This window comes from Trichoplax adhaerens, genomic scaffold, assembly GCF_000150275.1.
Source record: "Trichoplax adhaerens TRIADscaffold_3 genomic scaffold, whole genome shotgun sequence".
Classification (NCBI taxonomy): domain Eukaryota; kingdom Metazoa; phylum Placozoa; class Uniplacotomia; order Trichoplacea; family Trichoplacidae; genus Trichoplax; species Trichoplax adhaerens.
Window position 1 is genome coordinate 3,440,201 of NW_002060945.1, and position 20,003 is coordinate 3,460,203.

The following is a 20,003-nucleotide window of genomic DNA, read 5'->3' on the forward strand; positions in this document are numbered from 1 at the left end:
TTGAGTGAGAGAAAAGCTCTTACCTCCCACCGGCATGGGTACAGTACACCATGCACTTTAACAATGTAATATTCAGTCTTGTGACCATCATTAATGATCACAGACAGACATACTGTAGCCATAGCGTAAAGGAAAAGCGGTGAACAGATGCTGACCTTGACCAAGTACTATTGAGTTGAATTCGGAAAGCTATAAATATTGATTGCTTAGAAGTTGAACTTGTTAGTCTGCCCAACACTTATATTAAGGAGATCCATTTCTGATTGCAAGCTCTGAAGTTGTGCTACACAGTAGAACGGTGCATCTTGGCTGAATTGTGATACTCGACGGTTGGCTCTCCAATTGAATTGCCATCACTGTACATGTAGGTACAGTAAATAGAGATAGAATTGATCCAGTTACCTACGCTAGGAATTTCAATCCAGTAATTACCTCGAAGTCATCAATCGATTTGACCTATTCGTGAGATCTTGTACTTGTTTCATTGCACCCAGTTCTTATAAAAGCAAGCATCAACATCCAATCTAATCATGCTTGAATTTACTAGCCTTCCTATTCAGATTACAGCTGTAGTAGGCGTCGCAATTTTATATTTAGCATTTGCATTCTATCAATACTTCGTTCGACCACTTTCTTATTTCCAGAAGTTAAATATACCTGGACCTAAGCCTTCATTATTTGTTGGTACTGCATTTAGCCAAGAATATGGTGGACATCTTGGCCAAATAAATTGTATTAAAAAATATGGTAAAGTCTATGGTGCTTTTCTTGGTGTAAAACCTGTTATAGTATTAACAGATCCAGAAATGATTAAAGAGCTTATGGTAAAACAATTTAGCAACTTCCCCAACAGATATGATGTCATACCACCTCCTGCAGCAGTTAACAGAAATATTCTGGTTATCAGAGACGATGATTGGAAACGTATCAGAAATATACTTATACCAACATTTAGTGCTGCAAAGTTAAGACAAATTGAACCTATTATGATCGATGCTTGTGATACTCTAGTAGATAAAATAATTAAAGGAAATGGACAAAATGGAAAAGTCGATATGTGGAGATTATCTGGCGAATACAGTATGGAAGTTATCATGGCGGCTGCATTCGGCGTACATATCACTGATGATGTTAGAGGGCAAAAAATCCGACAAGCTGCGGCCACATTTTTCGGCGGTTCAGGTATAGCCTTGATAATAGCATCAATTATACCTGCATTATATCCTTATGTAAGCTTTCTAGAAAGAGAAAGAACCGATGCAGTAAATCATATCGTTCAAGTCGCCAAAGGTGTTATAGCTGAGAGAAGACGAAATTTACAAAATGGTCTAACTAATCGTCGAGATTTATTACAATTAATGATTGAAGCTGCAGAGAATGGAAAATTGACTGACGATGAGATTGTTAGCCAGTCTTTCATATTTTTATTAGGTGGATACGAAACAACAGCGAATGCAATAGCCTACACATCTTACCTACTAGCATGCAATCCAGATGTTCAACAACGTTTAATAGACGAAATCGACGAGAAATGTCCTAAGGGTACAACTCCGACTTCAGAGATAATTTCCGAGCTTCCTTATCTAGATATGGTTTTCAATGAATCGTTACGAATATATCCACCAGCGTTTATTGTAAATAGAGTTGCGAAACATGACGCAGTTATTGACGGAGTGAAGATACCCCAAGATATGATGGTGGCAATTCCAATATACGGTATTCATCACAATGATGAATTATGGCCAGATCCAGAAAAATTTATACCAGAACGATTTACACCCGAAGAGAAAGCTAAACGTCATTCATTCGCTCATATTCCATTCGGTAATGGTCCTAGAAGCTGTGTCGGTATGAGATTAGCTGTAACGGAAGCTAAGTTAGCCTTAATCAAAATTTTGCAAAATCTGATACTTGAACCAGTGAAGGATACTCAAATTCCTCTGGTTGTTGAACCGAAATTAACCTTAGCTCCATCTAAAGGTGTGATAATAGGGGCCAGAGAACGGTGAAGTCGCTATCTTAATATCTCTTTATTCACCTCGAACTATCAATACCATACAAATTCTTATTAGAATTTAATATCTACATATGTTAGATTAGACTTATAAATTGTAACGCCATATTGTATTCCAATATTCTTACACAGTAGTAGTAATGCTATTAAGGAAGTAACTTTATGTCCACTTTGATAATAACTGCAACTTATAATTACGAATACATTTGAAAGCATGCTACTATGCTAACTGTGCACCTTTGGATAACTGATTATATCTAATGATTTGTAAATCAAACCAAGCTAATCTCAAACCTTTTATCGCTATTTAAATCTATCGATGCAACTATATATGTATAAATAGGCATGCAAAGGGAAATTTAATTATATAGTTATGTAGTATTAAGATCTTTATGATGATTAGTAACCTTATGATATGGATTTCTAAAGATTTTCGTAACCTTACAGTATACGCACGCAAACATAAATGCTCAATATATTCGAAATACAATTACTGTATGAGCGCCATCATATTCATTTTAGTACTCATACATGTATATTTTTATATTGGTCATCTCCACTAATCTTATAGCAGACGAGACTCGCTTTAATCTGAAAAGCTATCTTCTGAAGTTTTAGCTAGCATGTCGCATTTTTTACGCATAATATAATTAGTAACTTTTTTGTTTATCTGTAGATCTTAATTGCGATATTGACGTTATATAATGGAAAATGCTTCTGCGTTTTTAAATACACTTATTTATGGACTAATGTATGCTTAGTAATTACAAATTATCCCACTAGATAATAAGAATTTAAACTTTAGCTGTTGTGTCTGGACGTTATGAAGGTAAATGATAGATTATTATCTGTCTCTTTTAATGTTTTTCCGTTACAACATAAGATTAATATTGCGGAATAAATCGCATTAAAGACCTCAAATACCTACTAATGTAGCAACTAGCTATTCCTTTTCTGATATGCTGTCGCTATTATGCCATCTATGAATATGAATATTACGTCTAATGCATTCCAATAATGAATACATGTTTATTCATTTTTATGCAATAAAGGTATTTAAGTATTTGTCTGGATCGCTATTATTGGGGCAAAATAATTACCGTTATTGCATAGACACACTTGTCGATATGCGCCTGTCATAAAATAGTCTTTCATGGCCTACTTACTTGACAAATAGCGAATTATATTATAAGTAGATCGAAAGACAAATTATAATGAGAAAAATTTTATCAGTGTTGTTAAAATTTCATAATTTACAAAAATACTTCGGATTAACAGCTTTTGAGCTCTAATTGAATATCAAGTAAATATTCATTTTTATTATTTATACTTTGGCGAAACAACTGTGTGTGTTGCCAAGCAACATCGCCTTTTCCTCCGCTCAAAAACGCCGTTAGAGTAACTTCTTGGCAATCATGTACTTCTGGACATTCAATTACTTCTTTTCCTTCATTAAAATAAGAAAGTTGATGGTACCTTGAATCTATTTCTGGATACTCGATTTAGTTCAACTTATTTAGTTATGCTTACCTCCTGCCCACGACTTTTGTACTCCGTTTTCTCCTTTAATTGTCCATATCACTTGACCGTCTTCGTAAATTGCCGTAGAAGCAAATACAGAGATGGACTTCACTGCAAGACTAGCTTTCGATAAATCGATCTTCCAAGTTAATGATGCAGAATTGGTTCCTTCAATTCTAGCTAAGTAGACCTTTGGATAGCGAAGATAGAAAGAGAAAGCATGAATCTATCCTATCTTTAGTATTAAATTACGAAATTCATATGAACTATATTATTTAATAAATCAGATATAAATACATACCATCTTCCAATCGTGTTCAACTTTACGAAATAGAGAATTGGCTTCGTAAGTATAATTATCCCATCCACTGAGTTCATCTACTTTATCGTGTACATCGTCATTTGAATGTACGTAGACGTCGGTTGAAGGGCAATATCTCAATCGAAATCTGAAAAGATTAACTATACGGTAATTATGGGAGTTCTATTTCGTGTAGATACATCTCGTTTACGATAAACGTTGATACCGTAACTCACTTTTTATCAGATATGTCTTTTTCATTGGGCTCAAAAACAAAAGATTGACTTCTAGATGACGCATTTTTCGTTTCACCACGTGATTGCCTCCATGCTAGAGATCCAGATACCCTTCCACCGTAACCTTGCCCATCGGTCTGTTTTGGTGCAAGGAATTCCAAAATTTCAGCAAAGGATCGCAGTTGCAGCAACTGAACCCTTTCTGTAGGTTTATCTGACTGTAACTAAGTATAATGGAGCAAATGAATGATTAAAAATAGCACGAAATAACAAGGCTATTAGTTAAACTGTTTAAACATTTAATAAATCTATCTTTTATCAAATTTTTACCTTCCGATTAAATGAATTTATTGCTTGTGTTAACCAGGTTTCGCGACATTCCTGACGTCTTTGGCGAACTTCTTCCGATTTTGCGGTATAGCGCCACGTGACATCGACAACCTGCAGGGATTCAAAGATATTTTATGGCAGAAATGGTGATGGATGAACACTCGTGTACATAATAAACAAATTCATATCGAAAAGTGCATAGCACACATTTTCAACCTGCTCAGACGAAAAAGCAATGACATATGTTAATTTCTTCCCCCAACCAATTTCGTAGAGTAATGGTTTATCGCATGCATCTTCGCAAGGATCGCAATGTAGCCATCGTTGTTGACGATTAGAGAAGACCTCAGTCCAAACATGGTCTGTCCAATCAATTACAAGTCGCGCCTCAAATCCCATAGCTCGACAGCATAGTGTGAAGCAATTAGCCCATTCTCCACATCTTCCTTCACGGGTATCAAGCAATTTACTGGGGTGATTAAATCGTGGAAACCTTGTTATTAATCCACATATTGTGCATTTATAGGCTTCAACTCGTGATGCACCCCATTTTAAGTCGTCAGTAGTAGGAGGAGCATTTCCTATATTTGACGTCTGACCACCACAGGAGTTGCAAGGCGGCTGGTCAACCCATGAGAAGAAATTATTTTTAAACCAATGTAACAACTCTAAAAGTAAGTAGTCCATTATGATTTGGTCAGATTGATCTGGTCCGGCGGCGCCATCAATTTCCCGCTCCGAGAGTTTGATTGCTTTGGATCTAAGATCATCGACAGGGATTACAGAAAGTGCTTTCGCTTGAGAATCTTTCTGTTCGTAAACCATTACTTGTTGAGACCATGTTTCTAACTTTGCATAAAAAGCTTCTTCTGATCTAGCCTTAAAATAACATTTATAGATACCATGGTATTATTCAATAGCGTTTCAATTTGTTCGAGATATACATCGCATAACATTCAATAATGTATAATCAGAAATTCTTACTATCATTACGAGTTGTATACGCAGTAGATACAAAATTAAGACAAGTTTGAAGCACAGTACGAGTATTCATGTGCATGTACATGATCATTGGAAGGGGAAAGTAATATTCAAATTGATGCTATCTTACAAGCTGTGATGTCAGTTGTTCACGTGGCGGTGCTTGTTGAGATGCTTGATTTAAGTTACTTGGAGTAAGAGCTGGTGTTGCTACTAGTGGCGGTAATTGTAGATTTCTTCGAGTTCTTTCATTTATTAGCGATTGATGAATATCCGTTAAATCATGTAGCGGATATTGCAATGGTAGAATGTAATTGCCATCTTCCTATGTAGGAGAATGCAAGGAAAAAAGTTTATCAACAAAATTTAGAATGCAGGTAGGATTCAATTTCAGACAAGACAGTTTGTACCAAAGAAGCAAGGCTTACGAAATGTCTATTGAGTTCTATCCGTCTATACTGTATGTATGAATTAAAGCTAAGTATTTCTATGTCTCGATTTTCTTACACTATGTTATTAAGAAAGATGTATGTGGGACTGTCGATAGCACGTATGACTAACGATAACTATATTTTGTTATGGATCACTCGATCTCTAACGCTATCATTTCATTCAATTCCCGTCTACTGTGCTGTACTGTAGATCAACACAAATACGAGTATTGATATCGGTATCTTTACAATCTACATGTTGCTATTTTGTGATAAAGAAAGACGTTATTGGCCATCAATTACACTTGGAAAGACACAGTTATCCTTCGTATTATTCATAGTAACCCTCTACATCCGTAGTAAACACGTCTATACGAGTATTTACAATATTTTATAATATGCTCGTATTTACTTATGATGATGATTATACTACAGTACTGTCCAGTAGATCGCTTGAACAATACTCCAGTATGCGGTACTGTACTTTGTATTTGCCATCATTATAACTGGGAAAGGAACACTTGCCTTCGTGGATTATTGATTGTACTCAATATAACATCATACATATACATATAAGAGTTTAGAATATTATTAGTTGCTCATGATGAGCGAATGATGACTACCTGTCGAAATCCCATCGCCAGAAGGCATTCAATAGCGCCATCAGCAGGTAAAATTCGATTCTTAAAGATATCATTGGTAGTTTTAATCTTGCGAAACTTGATAATCTCTGGCTCTTTTAATATGTTACTAGTATAACGAAGTATAGCATATGAAGCATCATCGAAAACTTTCCCGCTATTTTTCTCTATCAATCGAATTACTGTAGCGTGCACCATCTTGTCTAGTAGAAGTTGGGAAGTTTGGAGTTTACGTTAATGCAGAACGATTTGCGATTTTACTTGGAGTTCCAAAGCTGCAGAAAATAATTTCCCTTTGAATGGGTTGAATTTACAGTTCTACTGTACTCTGCGCAGTACTGACTCAGCTGGCACTATAGTATAGAGCACTGTACTGAACAGTACGATACGGGGCTGTAGTGTACAGTACGTTCTACAGCTACAGACAGTGTACTGTACGGACAAGGCCAATGGCAATCTCAGATTCAAAAAATTTCTTTCCAATGGTGAACTTCTCGGAGCGAAATTTAACCAGCATAAATAAAGAATTCTTGAAGGCTGGTAATTGATTATCTTAGAATTTACAGGAATACTGCCACACCAAGTCAAAAGTTTCAAAAATTTCTAATCAGGAATTTCTCATGACCAAACTTAGCCAGCGTAAATAAGAATTGTTGAAGGCTGGTGTTTACCTTACAGTAAATAATGCTGTCGAATTTGCACCAATACTGCCGCATGAAGCAAAAAGTGAGCATTGCTAACCCCAACATCTTGGTATGCCACTTCTCGTTCGTTATTAATTACCGCATTATTTCAGGAGCTTTAATGAATTAAATTACTGTATTGTACACTTGCACAAGATAATGTTTAGACGTACACGGATAAGCCCATGGACTTGTATGCTGTAACATGGACTACTAAATTACATTTTTAGGTGCATCTAGTAATCCATGTCTGTAGGCATTGCATTCTGGACCGAAGTAGTGCGGATTCTCGCTCGTTAGATATGTGCCGACTACGTGCAGTAGTGGATTTTCAGAGGAGGAAGCTGAAAACTATAAATTAACAACTCGGGAAGGGATCTCTTACTAAAAGACAGATATCATACGTTCAATGTACTTATACCATAGTACAGCATGAGATCGAAATCACCTTGAAAGATATAGTAACTTGCACCTTATCGCTAAACAAATAAACCTTGCTCAAGATGGTACTTCTAAGGCGCATCAGCGCGATCAAAATCGCTTATTCCTTGTAGCTTTCTTTATCAGTGAATTTTGAGAACGCTATTAAGTAACTTGAATTACAATACTGCACAGGGTTTAAACGGGAAAGTATTTATGAAAATGATTGATGGTAATTACAATTCTGTGGCCATCATCGATTGGAGCTGATTCGACTCTATAACTTCACTAGTTAGAATTAAATTCAAGCATTTAACAGGCATGCTTTGCTTACAACTATTGTAAAATTGACATCTAGCTAATTACACTACTGTAGGATACCTGAATGTATGTTGAAAATCTCATTTCGTGGTCCAGTTGTGGACATTAAATTAAACCAATGATCATTGGTGATGGAAAGCAGGTGCAATATACCATAATACGCAAAATTTGCATACAAGTTTTTCGATTTTATCGAGCCTTCTTGTGCTATATTATAATAATATTTGTTTACGTATCATTAATTCATCTGTAGTACAAAGACAGGGAGCTTCTTCCCTTGGGACTACAGGCTGGCTCAATCTGTACCACTCTTACAACAACTCTCACTACTTGACATGTAGATTCTAAACTTCTAGCCGAACATTTGTAAAAGGCTTGTTTAGAATATAAAATAATCCGCACAGCATATAAACAGAGCAACAATCAATAGATCGTTTTCGTCGCAGTTTTCATCATCTACGATCACTACCTTAACTATGCTGTAGATGTGGTATGGTAATAAAGTTAGTACTTTGATTTTGGTGCTCTTTGGTTAATAGCCTGCGAATAAACCCTGCACAAGAATCCGTAAATTTAAAACGTCATCTATGGGTCCGAATCAATTGAGGTTGACACTTTTGTCAATGAATTATCTACGTTATGTATTTTTAGTCAAATTTCATGAATTAAAACTACTGTATAATATTGAGCTAGTTGAAATAAATTGCACCTATCACACTTATTGTAAGTTATGTATTCTAAATATCCATGATCAAGTATTGCAAAAAAACATTCAACTGTAACGTCGTCATATCGTGCATACAGTTTGTGCACTGTTTTGCATATTACTTTCATGCATTTCAAATTTTTTGTATGAGACTATGAGGCATCAAACCAATTGTAGATAACTATTACAGATTATATTTTGTAGTAGTATTAAACAGTAAAAGTATTATTTTTGATGAATGATAACATATCAGAGGGGGATAATTAGAATCACAGGCTCGCCCAAACTCTTTGATAATATCACGATAGCATACAAAGGCACTACAATAGCTACGCGCTATGTATTCGTCACAGCAGATACTTAATTGCAAATAACGTCTTATTATTTATGCAGCGCCATACGGCATAACGGTCAAAGTGAGTCAATTTACCGTTAAATAAAACTGTCAATAAGGATACTGCTGTACTACAACGTTATAGACAGACATATTTATATAGGTCGTTATAGATATATGTGCATTCATAAATAATCGCCAGTACAGTAGCGAACTAAAATTTGGAACTTAATCTGAAGCCATAGACTTCAATGGTTTAAATATACTCACATCATTATTGCTTATAGCACACAAACTGTCATAAATAATCAATATAGTGGCTTGTGATAGCGAGATACTCTTCGCGTTAGTAGATTTCAGCTAAAAGTAATGAAAAGCTTTCCAAGTAATAATTTTTATCTCGAATTTGCTCCTAGACATATCATGAAGTTACATAGCTACAATCAAATTATACTTGTATAGCTGATACGGACTTCAATCTACACTATCGAAATATTCTTACCTACTGTAATAAGTGAATTTAACAACAACAATATAGTACTACGGTACTTGGCATATACCTATTGGGCATCTTATCAAATAATTTACAGAAAAAATTGGCTAAGAATCGTAGAATCGTAAAATCTTTCGTGATAATTAAGCAAACTTTAATAACAAGAAAGAATATTACTGTGCATGATGGAGACCAAATCAAGCAAGACTGAAGTAAAAACTGATGACACATCTCCTATTTCAGTACGGCAAACAAGCCTCCCTGACAAAGATAAACGGATACGTTTCAGGAGCGAAGACAAGGTTAACCTAATTAGATCTTATTTTTACGAACTCTTCGACTATTGTATGAGTATACTACCTATACAGTTGTTACATGAATCACCTTTTAACTTAATCCGTCATTTAACGCCCTTATAACTTAGTTGAACTATTGTGCTGTAAACAGAATACTCATACAAATGCGTACGATACTCAAAGTTTTGTCATATAAATACCTTGAATGAATTACGCTCATCAAAAAAAGATTATCCACTACAACTCCTCTGATTCCTTCCAAAATATATGATTGAGCACAGATAATGCGATACTAAATTTTAATTTTATACCCTATTTACAGTTCAAGAAGGCATTAGTATCTAACCGAAACATGTTAATGTATAAACTATCGGTCTTATATAGAGTAGTTTAAATACTATACTATGTTGCATTATTAAATAAGCGTCTGTTGACTATGCAATATAGTACTGCAGTTGTCAGGTCGGTTATCATTTTGTCTTATATATTTTTGTAGCATCCCAATATCATTGCTCGATACCGTAAGCTATGATGACACAATTAGACAGTTCTGTGCTTTGAGTAAGAGATAATCGCTCGAAAGGAATGAATGTGAATTCCTATCAAATGTGAGAAGGAGTCAATAACATATTTGAAATACGAAAAATAGAATGCAAATATGATAGCTATAAAATTCTGTCTTTAGTGGTAGGGAAGTTGTCTCATTTACGTATTACGAATATATTATGACTTTGTCATGTATGGTAATAATTGAAAGTTGTCCAAGTGAATGCATAACTGCACTTTGATCCAGGTTCCACAGCAATATTATCAGTCACTATATCTATTCGTACATTGCTTTACATATACGTATAACTGCACAATTCCTAAAGATAATTTGATCAATCTTTTTGATTCATATACGCCTATTGAATATGAGCTACAACAAGTCCTGATAATACTTGTACGTATTCAGAAATTTAAATAGCTTATAAATTAATAAGAATTGGTGCATATCAGATCATATTAATTATCCACTTTTATATTTTTTGTAGTAGCCTCTACCTTGTGTGCCTCGCTCTGAAAAATTCATTGACGATCAGTATAGTAAAGAGATAATAAAAACTACCAAAACCCGTAAAATTCCACGGTATACTGTACTAACAACGTGATGCACGTACGTGCTATCGTAATAATATGATTTGAAGTGATCATTCTTACGAATTGCTGTAATATCACAAATATACGAATATTGTAGTAACAGCATGATTCATGATCTTGTGAAGAAACTAATTAATTATAAATACGAGTCGTACTTGTCATACCTTTATCATATTTTACAATGTCTTCAGAAATACAGTCATATTATAGAATACTATATTTTTCACTAAAACTTGCCAATTTATAAATATATGACTGTATAACACAATATTTTCAGGTTGCAGAAAGGTAATCTTCCACTTTGTGGTGCTCCACGCTGATAAAGTTTGTCCCTATGTAATTTCAGCTTGACAATAATCATGCAGCACAGTATTTGTATATTGCCTGCAGTGAATTATTAAGCCTTGTATTAATGGGAATGTAAGATAGACTTACTGCACTACATGTATACGTCATATGTACAATATACTAGGATTAATAACTACTAGAAAGCGGAACTCTAAATATCCCTAGCACGATTGCAGTTCTTTAAAACATCTTCTATATAGGATCCCTTACGGAACGTATACGAATCGTTGCAACTTCAACTAAACCATTTATTTTAACTGTTTACTTAATTTCTAACATTTAGACAGATTTGTCGTTCATATTGTGTACGTAAAAAATACGTCTATTACTATTCTCGATTTTTTTACTGTATGTATCATAACCCTTCATCAAAGTTCTCATGTAGCTGCAATGTGTAGGTATAGTTATAATCTATCACAAGATACAATTCAAGTATGTCCTTGCGCTAAGCAAGAAAGAACACGAGCGTTACCTATCGTTACTGCAATTTTTATTAAGCTTCATAGCTATCCCGCAAATGGTAAACTGTGCTCATTAAAAGATTTCTCTTGGATGATATCGGTAGCTAGAATGATTCTTTATTCGTCTACTGTAGTCACAATTTATATGAAACATAACGGTCACTTTTCTGCTAGCTACGTTGTACAGTAAGTACACATAAAAGCTTACACTACAGCATATAAAGTTTTAAAAATACAGGGAAGATGAAGTTTTAATGCAATTTAAAACACGGCTGACCAACACGTTTAGAATCTGGCTATATGATGGGTAGTTATTCTCTCCTAAATTTTATAGAATTGATTTTTGTAAATCCATTTTTTAGCACAAATACTAGTATGTACTATTGGATCATTTAGGAATTCTATTCACATTGGGATCCGCTGTGTATTATACGTATGTATGTATTTGGTAAAACATAACTTTACAAAGCAACATCAGGATATCATATCTTCGTTCATCTGTAGTAATAAAATTAAAATCGTTCATTTGGTATAAAGTAAACTCTTATTATACATAGTAATTTCAAATTTATAATATTGAAAACTTATTAGCAGACTAGTTAATCGATATATCAACACTATGTAAAGCTTGATAACTCTGTAGTCGTAACAGATAGACCTACAGCTAGTATAACCCTCTTATTTTATGATCGTTTACCATACACATTTGTATAAGATACCCAATAATAATATCTTTATATAAATCAGAACTAAATATATTAGTGTCAAAAATTGAAAAACAATAATAATAATAATGGATAGTATTCGCTAATGCAATTATTCATGGATTAGGACGACAATAAGTTGTTTTCTTGTGCACTATATCATTTATAGCAGTATGATCTCATGTTAAAAATACCTTCAGCAAAGACAAAGACGATCACTACTAAGTACTCTTTGAATATCAGGCATAAATAGCACTAGGTAGAATCAACGATAAAACTTTTAGCCTGTACAATGTGCGTACATCTTATATAATTATGAATTACAGGAATTGTAAATGAGTATGCGTTGAAACGGCCATTTCATTACGTGTGTAATAACTTACTCATACTTATACGCATATAATAAGATGAACATCACTTTCATTGATTACCCTTCTTGGCTTGTTTGACAGCCTATACCAGTAATAAAATTTAAACTTACAACTAGAGTATTCGACTAGCGGCATGATTTTCCTACCAATTAGAGAATATTCATCTGGTTGCTATTGATAATACGTATATATTGACTTTGCACACTTTTTTGATCATTTTAGGGAGTTCGTGGTGGAAGCGACCAAGATAAAAAAAAAAATAGCGTCCAGACCAACAAGGATTCCAATGAAATTGCAGAACCAATAGAAACAATAAAAACTATCCCGCATGACAACCTTATTGGAGGTAATAGTGACGGGGAAATAGCAGAAACTGTAGAAATCATCGGAGAGTATTTATTGAAAAAGCGCAAGTGGCCGATGAAGGGTTGGCATAAGGTAAGGAGTAATGCATTCAAAAATAAACGTTAGCAAGCTGCACCTGACTTTACTAAAAGTGCCCGATTTTGACTACCCAGCCCACGCTCCTCTAATCTGAGATGATTCAATATTATAAATTCAATAGCGCAGACAAATGTAAATCAATCTAGTTTAGAAAATTTGAATGAATCCTATTAATATGTAAATTAAAAAGGAAATACACAGTAGCTAGTGCTAAGTAATAATGATGGACAAGGTATTTATACTATAGCATCCATGATCAAACAATACTTGACCACTTTAACCCAGTAACCTTCATATCTGTTTCAATAATATTAAAAACAGCAATATAGATAGCCAACAAATGAGATTTAGCAATATTATAACTACAGAATGAGGAGTTCGATCAATAAAAATGAAAGTATTAACTCTATACGGACGATATTGACGAAACAAGAAGGAGACATAAGACAATAGGATAAGAACATAAGAAACGATCAAAAGTAAAAAATTTCTTTTGTTGATAGGTACTGTTTATCTTTAACTTTGCATTATTGTTATTTTTTGTCTTCTATCCTCATTTTCAATTATTCATGTTAAAATATGATCCGAGCATTGGCTCCTCTATCATATCTACAATATCATCAACGTTCAGAATTTTCTCACTTATTTTACTTCTTTAGAATTCATTTACAATCACCTAGGAATAGTGTTTACTTTTGTAAGAGTCTGCGCGTATGTATGTACATTATTAGCAAATGAATGGCCTTCTCTTTACAGCAGTATAAGGGTATGATGAAGAAAGCTGAGACTCTCAATAACAGTATCATTTGTATAGTCTTGAAAAGGATAAAAACTATATTGTGTTGCTGTAAGGTTGATAAAGTCGGCTGTAGTGGCTCTGCTCCACTCTGACTCTATTACCTTTTCAAATATCGGTCATCTTTTGTTTACATCCAGTCCTCTCTACAATGTATATTGGATTGTAAATTATATAGAAATAGACCATGACAGTCGTTATTTATACTTGTATTTATTCTCAATTTTTTCCATTCATTATGTTATTTCTGCCTTACATCTAATACTAGGATACCATCTATATACCGAGAGTCTACAACATATACAGTATTCTATTGTGTTGTCTTTTCTAGTTAACTTCATTATATTTTCAATAACATTCCCAATTTAGACATTACTCTCAATAATACTGCTCAACTCACTCCTCTAACCAATCATACTTTCTATGGTAATATTTGGCTCATCTATTGATTGTATGACGCAAATTGAGTTTAGAAGATTACCATACGGTTTTTAATAGTCAAAGCCATTGATTATATACTATAATAAGTCTCAACGTCATAATAATATTATTACCAACCTATTCAGATATAGCGTCATCACCCTACCAATTCTATCCTATTCTATACATTCTTCAACATTAGTCGATCACTGAAACTTTCACAACGAGAGCAATATCGATAGAGTAGAATATTCGATATTATTTTTCATCATCTGATCAAATACCATTTCGTATCAATTCTGGTTGGGTGTAATTGTGTAAAGTCCTATTTCACGCCCAACACATTAAATCCAATAACTGAACATTATCTTTAGAGCTGAAACTTTTTTGAAAGTAATAGAATCAACGTAAGTAAGATAGTCGAGCACGCTTTGAAGTCAAAATTGGGCTTAATATTAGATTTACTTCTTTCCATAATGGATTTTCTTAACCAAACTGACTAAAAAAGATGTTGCTCTACTTGCTCTTCTAATTGATTATTTTTTTAAACGATAGAGATTCTTTCGATTGGACAAGGGAATTTTAATCTACTCTCATACACAATCGCAAGTAAGTAAATTTCAAGGAAAAGTAATGATTAACTGCTTTAGTGTGGGTAAAGTAAGTTTGAAATTATTAATCTTCGACAAGTTCAAGAAGAGACACTAAATTACTGATGTAAAATATAAAATAAAATCAATTCTTTTAAAAAAGCAAATTGCTTTATTCTCTATATATCTGCTATAATTCACATACAACACTTTCAATTTCTTTTCCTATCTCTTATCCCTTCATTCTTTATTTTACATACGTCTTATCGGTTCTATAGTCATTATTTCTCTTGAATATCGGAAATTACGAAAGCGTTGGAGTTAGCAGAATATAAATTATGATATATTTCCTAGTTACAGATAGTACAAGTCTGCGTTGATCATATGATAGATTTTGAATACACTTTACTATTAGTTTAGTAAAGTTAGACTAATGACCATATTTACTGGCTTTGATAATAAATATGTTGATGGTGTTATAAATAAGACGAAATCAAAAATAACCCTTCATACGTTCATTGGATAGCGCTTTGACAACCCACTTACATAAAACAACATCCTATAACACTAGTAAAATGATAGATCAACTACATTTGTGGTATTAACAGACATTAAGATTTCCCTTTAATTTATTTTTACTGTGCTTTATGTCGTCTCATTTACGTATATGTAAATATATATGTAACATTATACATGGTCTCTAGCTTGAAATAATATCTAAGTTGTTGTAGTTGATTGTATGGTGAGTCTTAAAAATTAGAATTCTCACAAGATTCGGAATATCTCGAAATGAACCATTCATAATGTCGCGTTGCTATTCGCAATGTTCTACGTTAATATGATCTATCAAACCAAAGTTAAAATTTATCAACTTAACCTATCCTTCGTTCTTTTCTTTGATCATTTTTTTAATGCCCTTTTGCCAACGTAACAATAAATTTCTACAAATTCAATTCTGATTTATACTTGGTTTCCTTCGAAGTTTAAGTATTCAGCCAATAATCGAAGCTAGCGCTTTACCTTGTTAATTCTAATTATGATTTGTATACTACGTAGTTAACACTACATGTATATAACTTTCTTTTGAAATTGACTTCTTTGATTTGAGCATCAATGATGATAATCATATTTAATGTTATAATGATGTCAAGTGCCTGATAAAAAACTGCCTGAAAGATATCCTTAGATCTGATAATAGATTTTATCCAATGCCGTTTTTGGCTTTCTAATCTATTTTGTAGTTGACTACGTAATTTGCTAATATGAACATATAACACGGAGTGTACTTTATATTTTTAACTGCTATTATATATGCGATCTTTATAACTCTATAATAGATGCAAAAAGGTAAAATTAGTGGAGCTATCTCAGTAAAACAATGTGCAATATCTACCAAACGTAATGCACTACGAATCGATATCGATGAAGAATTCGTTTATCATCTCAAGGCAAGTCATTCTTCTATTTTATCAATACTCAGATATTCATAATCGTAAGCTTCGTAAATATAATATCAATGTCTAACAGTTGACTTTTACTCATCTACTTCCCTTTCTGAAATATTTACTGAAGTTACTGATATTACAGCATAATACCTATTATCATAAAGAATACGATAATATATACAGTCTGAAATAAATTTATTTTTTTACATCCTGTACGGTCTCTAATAATAAAAGAATATATTATTTGATAAATTGATCATGCCGATTAAAAAGGCATCATAAGTAGATTGACAGAGACGAATCTTTAAATTTCATCTTCTGTTTCTATCCAAATTAAAGCGTTTAAATTGAGTTCAAAGAATCATGAATATCGATAGTATTATTTTTAGTTTGCTTCATCATCAGATGTCTAAATCATACATAGAAATATTTTACTGCAGACTAGCTATTGTCTATTAAATTATATAATAATCTTTTGTGACAGAGCATAGTTGAGATGCTTTCTCCCTGTACATGGTATAGTATAGTTAGCACGCTTGAATTATATATGGTATATATATATATATATATATATATCACGCTAACAAACCTCTACGACTACATTATTTATCAGTATCCAATTTTCTCAATATGGTCCTTATTCAGTACGTACATGGGTAACTGTGTACAAGATACACTCGTATATGACTTTGAGAATTTTGTATAAAACGAATCTCATCTAGTTAGTATACTTGCCTGAAACCGATTCAGTTTTATTACATGATAATAGATTCCACTTATTAAGAGTAGGTGACACTTAAGTAATATAGGAATATTTCAATAAATAGAAATGATTTTACCCCATATTTTATGAATTATAATGGCTAAGATCAATCAATGTTGCAGTAGCATAATAACAAAATTAATAATGATCAAAGTTAACTATTTTACAATTTTAGTCTTTTAAAACGTCATTAATATTGAAAAATAGGCTAAAAATGATGAACAATTTTGTCGTTGGATCAAACATCTGAAAGCACATCGTGATTACTGCCATAAGTTGGCATCAATTAATTTACGTACATCATCGATTCAAAGTCCATCTGTATTACATCATTCTACTCATCGTATTAATGTTGATAAAAGTAGTACGCCATATAATCGAGAAGTAACTGTTGTTGAACCATCACCAAGTGACGGTAATGCTGAAGATAGCTATTGTCAAGTCACCGATAATAAGCCTGATATTGAAAAACTAAAACTAGGTAAATAAAGATCGTACCATTCAAATATTAGTGTTATATGATCTTCTCACAATTGATTGATGTTTTAGCTTAAATTCTTTTGCTCGATGTTTTTTCTTGAATCTTGATATATATTAGCGAATGTCAGTTATAGATACCTATGGTTAAACCTTGTATGTACAGTTCAGATTTGTTTGTAGGGTTCATTTAAATTTACCCATATCAAAATAAGAGTGTTTGAACTTGTATAACTAATAAAAATAGAGAAAATTTTATGTATTATTATTATAAAAATCAATATCTACCATTTCTACAGCTACTTTACAATCGATAAATTTCACAAATTCTATCATGATAGCAATAAATAGTCAATTACGTGTTCTTTGGACTATCAGTGATTTACAAACTTTACGATTACTTTATTAGAACTTCATGATGCCGAAGAAGGATTAACTAGCCTATCACATTTACTGACTAAAATGAAAAATTCAATCGCACATCTTGACAATATCAATGAAAAACATACTCAAGCCGCAGTATGTATTTTGTTATCGATCTCTTGATAAGAATATCTAAAAAATTTTTAAAATTAAAAAACCTTTTTCTATCGCTGTTGTTATTATTATTATCTTTCTATTCATTTTACATTCAATCAATTGAAACTGGTAATTTCTTTTTCACACTATTTAAATTAGTCATCAGGTACATCAGTGTCCGATAGTGAGGTTAATGATAAGTCTAAAAAGAAAGGGCGCAAACTAAACGTAAAGAATACTACAAATTCTTCCTCCAACACGGTAAGTCAGCGATGTGTTACCCAATTTCTATGAGGTTAACGAGATTGAAATAATAAGATGCTGAGAAAAAATAACGCACCGGTATTCGCTATTTTTAATATTTGAAATTAAATTAAGTGTGTAACTTAGAAAAATGCGATCGAAATCGTAGATTTTGTACTACATATTTTAATAAAAGATAGAAACGAACGATTTTACAAGTTCAGTCCACGATTTAAATCATCTACCTAATGATTTCTCTTATGGTGCATTTTATTTTGATTTAGAATCAACATAACAGCGATAATAAATCATCAGCATCATCATTAAAAAATCAAGAAAATGAAACACTACCACAACCTATCGATCAAGATATAAAAATTAAGGAAGAATTTACAGCTCAAGCTAACGTCGGTAAGTCCGAGTACTATATCAGTTGAATATTCTAACATGTCCAAATCAGTGAAAAAGAGTTGCAATTTTAATTTTGTTTACCTCTTAATCGTTTCTTTCTTTTAACCGAATACATTCATTTAATATTTTTAATTTGATTTAGTTTGTAGTCAACTTAAAGCTATCTTTATATTAATGACCGAAGAACGAGAGAAATTAAAAACGGTATAGAAGAGTATAATTTAATGGGTGACAATCTATTTATACAATAGATGTTAATTTTTTAACATGTTTACAGTATGCTAGCTATACTTCGATTGAATGATAAATAATGACCATAATTACTAGTAGATCATAGCAATAAGTATACACCAGTCAATTTTGAGTTATTTTTATAACAAAATATATTCTGTTTATAATCCTATTAGACCATCGCTGAACAACCAGACAATACTGTAGCTGCTTATCAAGCTCATATAAAATCGTTACGAAATGCTCTTAACCAAGTAAGCTTGCCGATATAGTCCAGAGTTTGAATGAAATACTTGCATATGAATACAGCTATTTATAAATCTCTTTCTTACGATTAGAATATTACATTTAACGGATAATCTCTTACATGATTGCAATCGGCATGATAACGAGACAACCGTGTTAAAATGTTAATAATTATTCATCCGACTCGATAGGCAGTAGCTCACAATGAAGATTTACGGCATAGATTATTGCAGATACAATTATTAACCGAATTTGGCGGTAGAAGTAGTTCTTCTGAAGGTCATCTGCATTTGGTAAAATGACTTATGTTATGACCTTAAATATGATAAAAAGAAATGATCAATTTAAAAAGAATTTTTTATCTGATTACCTTGTGATATTTTATTGTACAATTATATAAATTTGATCAGAAACCCTCTGTTTCAACCGCCTCAGTCCTATCAGACTCTGCTACGCTATTTTATGATGCAGAACAGGTTAGAAATTGAATGATTAAATTCAAGTCCTAGTGTTTTCCTTTCCTCTACAACTCTATATTTGAAAACAGTAAAGATGATATCGTAACGATAGCAATGATCGATTACTTTTTATAATTATTTAGGGATTTCTCTCGGAAAATGGGTCCTCAGATATCGATGTACGTAATATTTAGTAACTAAACAATACGAATTCTTATTGTACAACAT

The 20,003-nt window shown here is 32.8% G+C and overlaps 2 protein-coding genes across 2 annotated transcripts; one reads left to right on the forward strand and one right to left on the reverse strand.

The window, feature by feature from the left end:
- Positions 1–608: 608 nt before the first annotated feature.
- TRIADDRAFT_13672 (uncharacterized protein) lies at positions 609–1,991 on the forward strand (the record flags this gene model as incomplete). The annotated part of the gene is made up of 1 exon (XM_002110376.1): positions 609–1,991. A coding segment is annotated over one exon (1,383 nt), but the record flags the coding sequence as incomplete, so codon positions are not given.
- A 1,294-nt stretch (positions 1,992–3,285) lies between these two features.
- On the reverse strand, positions 3,286–6,653 carry TRIADDRAFT_22754 (uncharacterized protein; the record flags this gene model as incomplete). Its single annotated transcript, XM_002110897.1, has 8 exons — positions 3,286–3,461; positions 3,545–3,725; positions 3,837–3,984; positions 4,073–4,296; positions 4,403–4,513; positions 4,619–5,281; positions 5,514–5,708; positions 6,438–6,653. 8 exons carry the CDS (start codon positions 6,651–6,653, stop codon positions 3,286–3,288), a joined length of 1,914 nt encoding a protein of 637 aa, XP_002110933.1.
- Between the last annotated feature and the right edge of the window lie 13,350 nt (positions 6,654–20,003).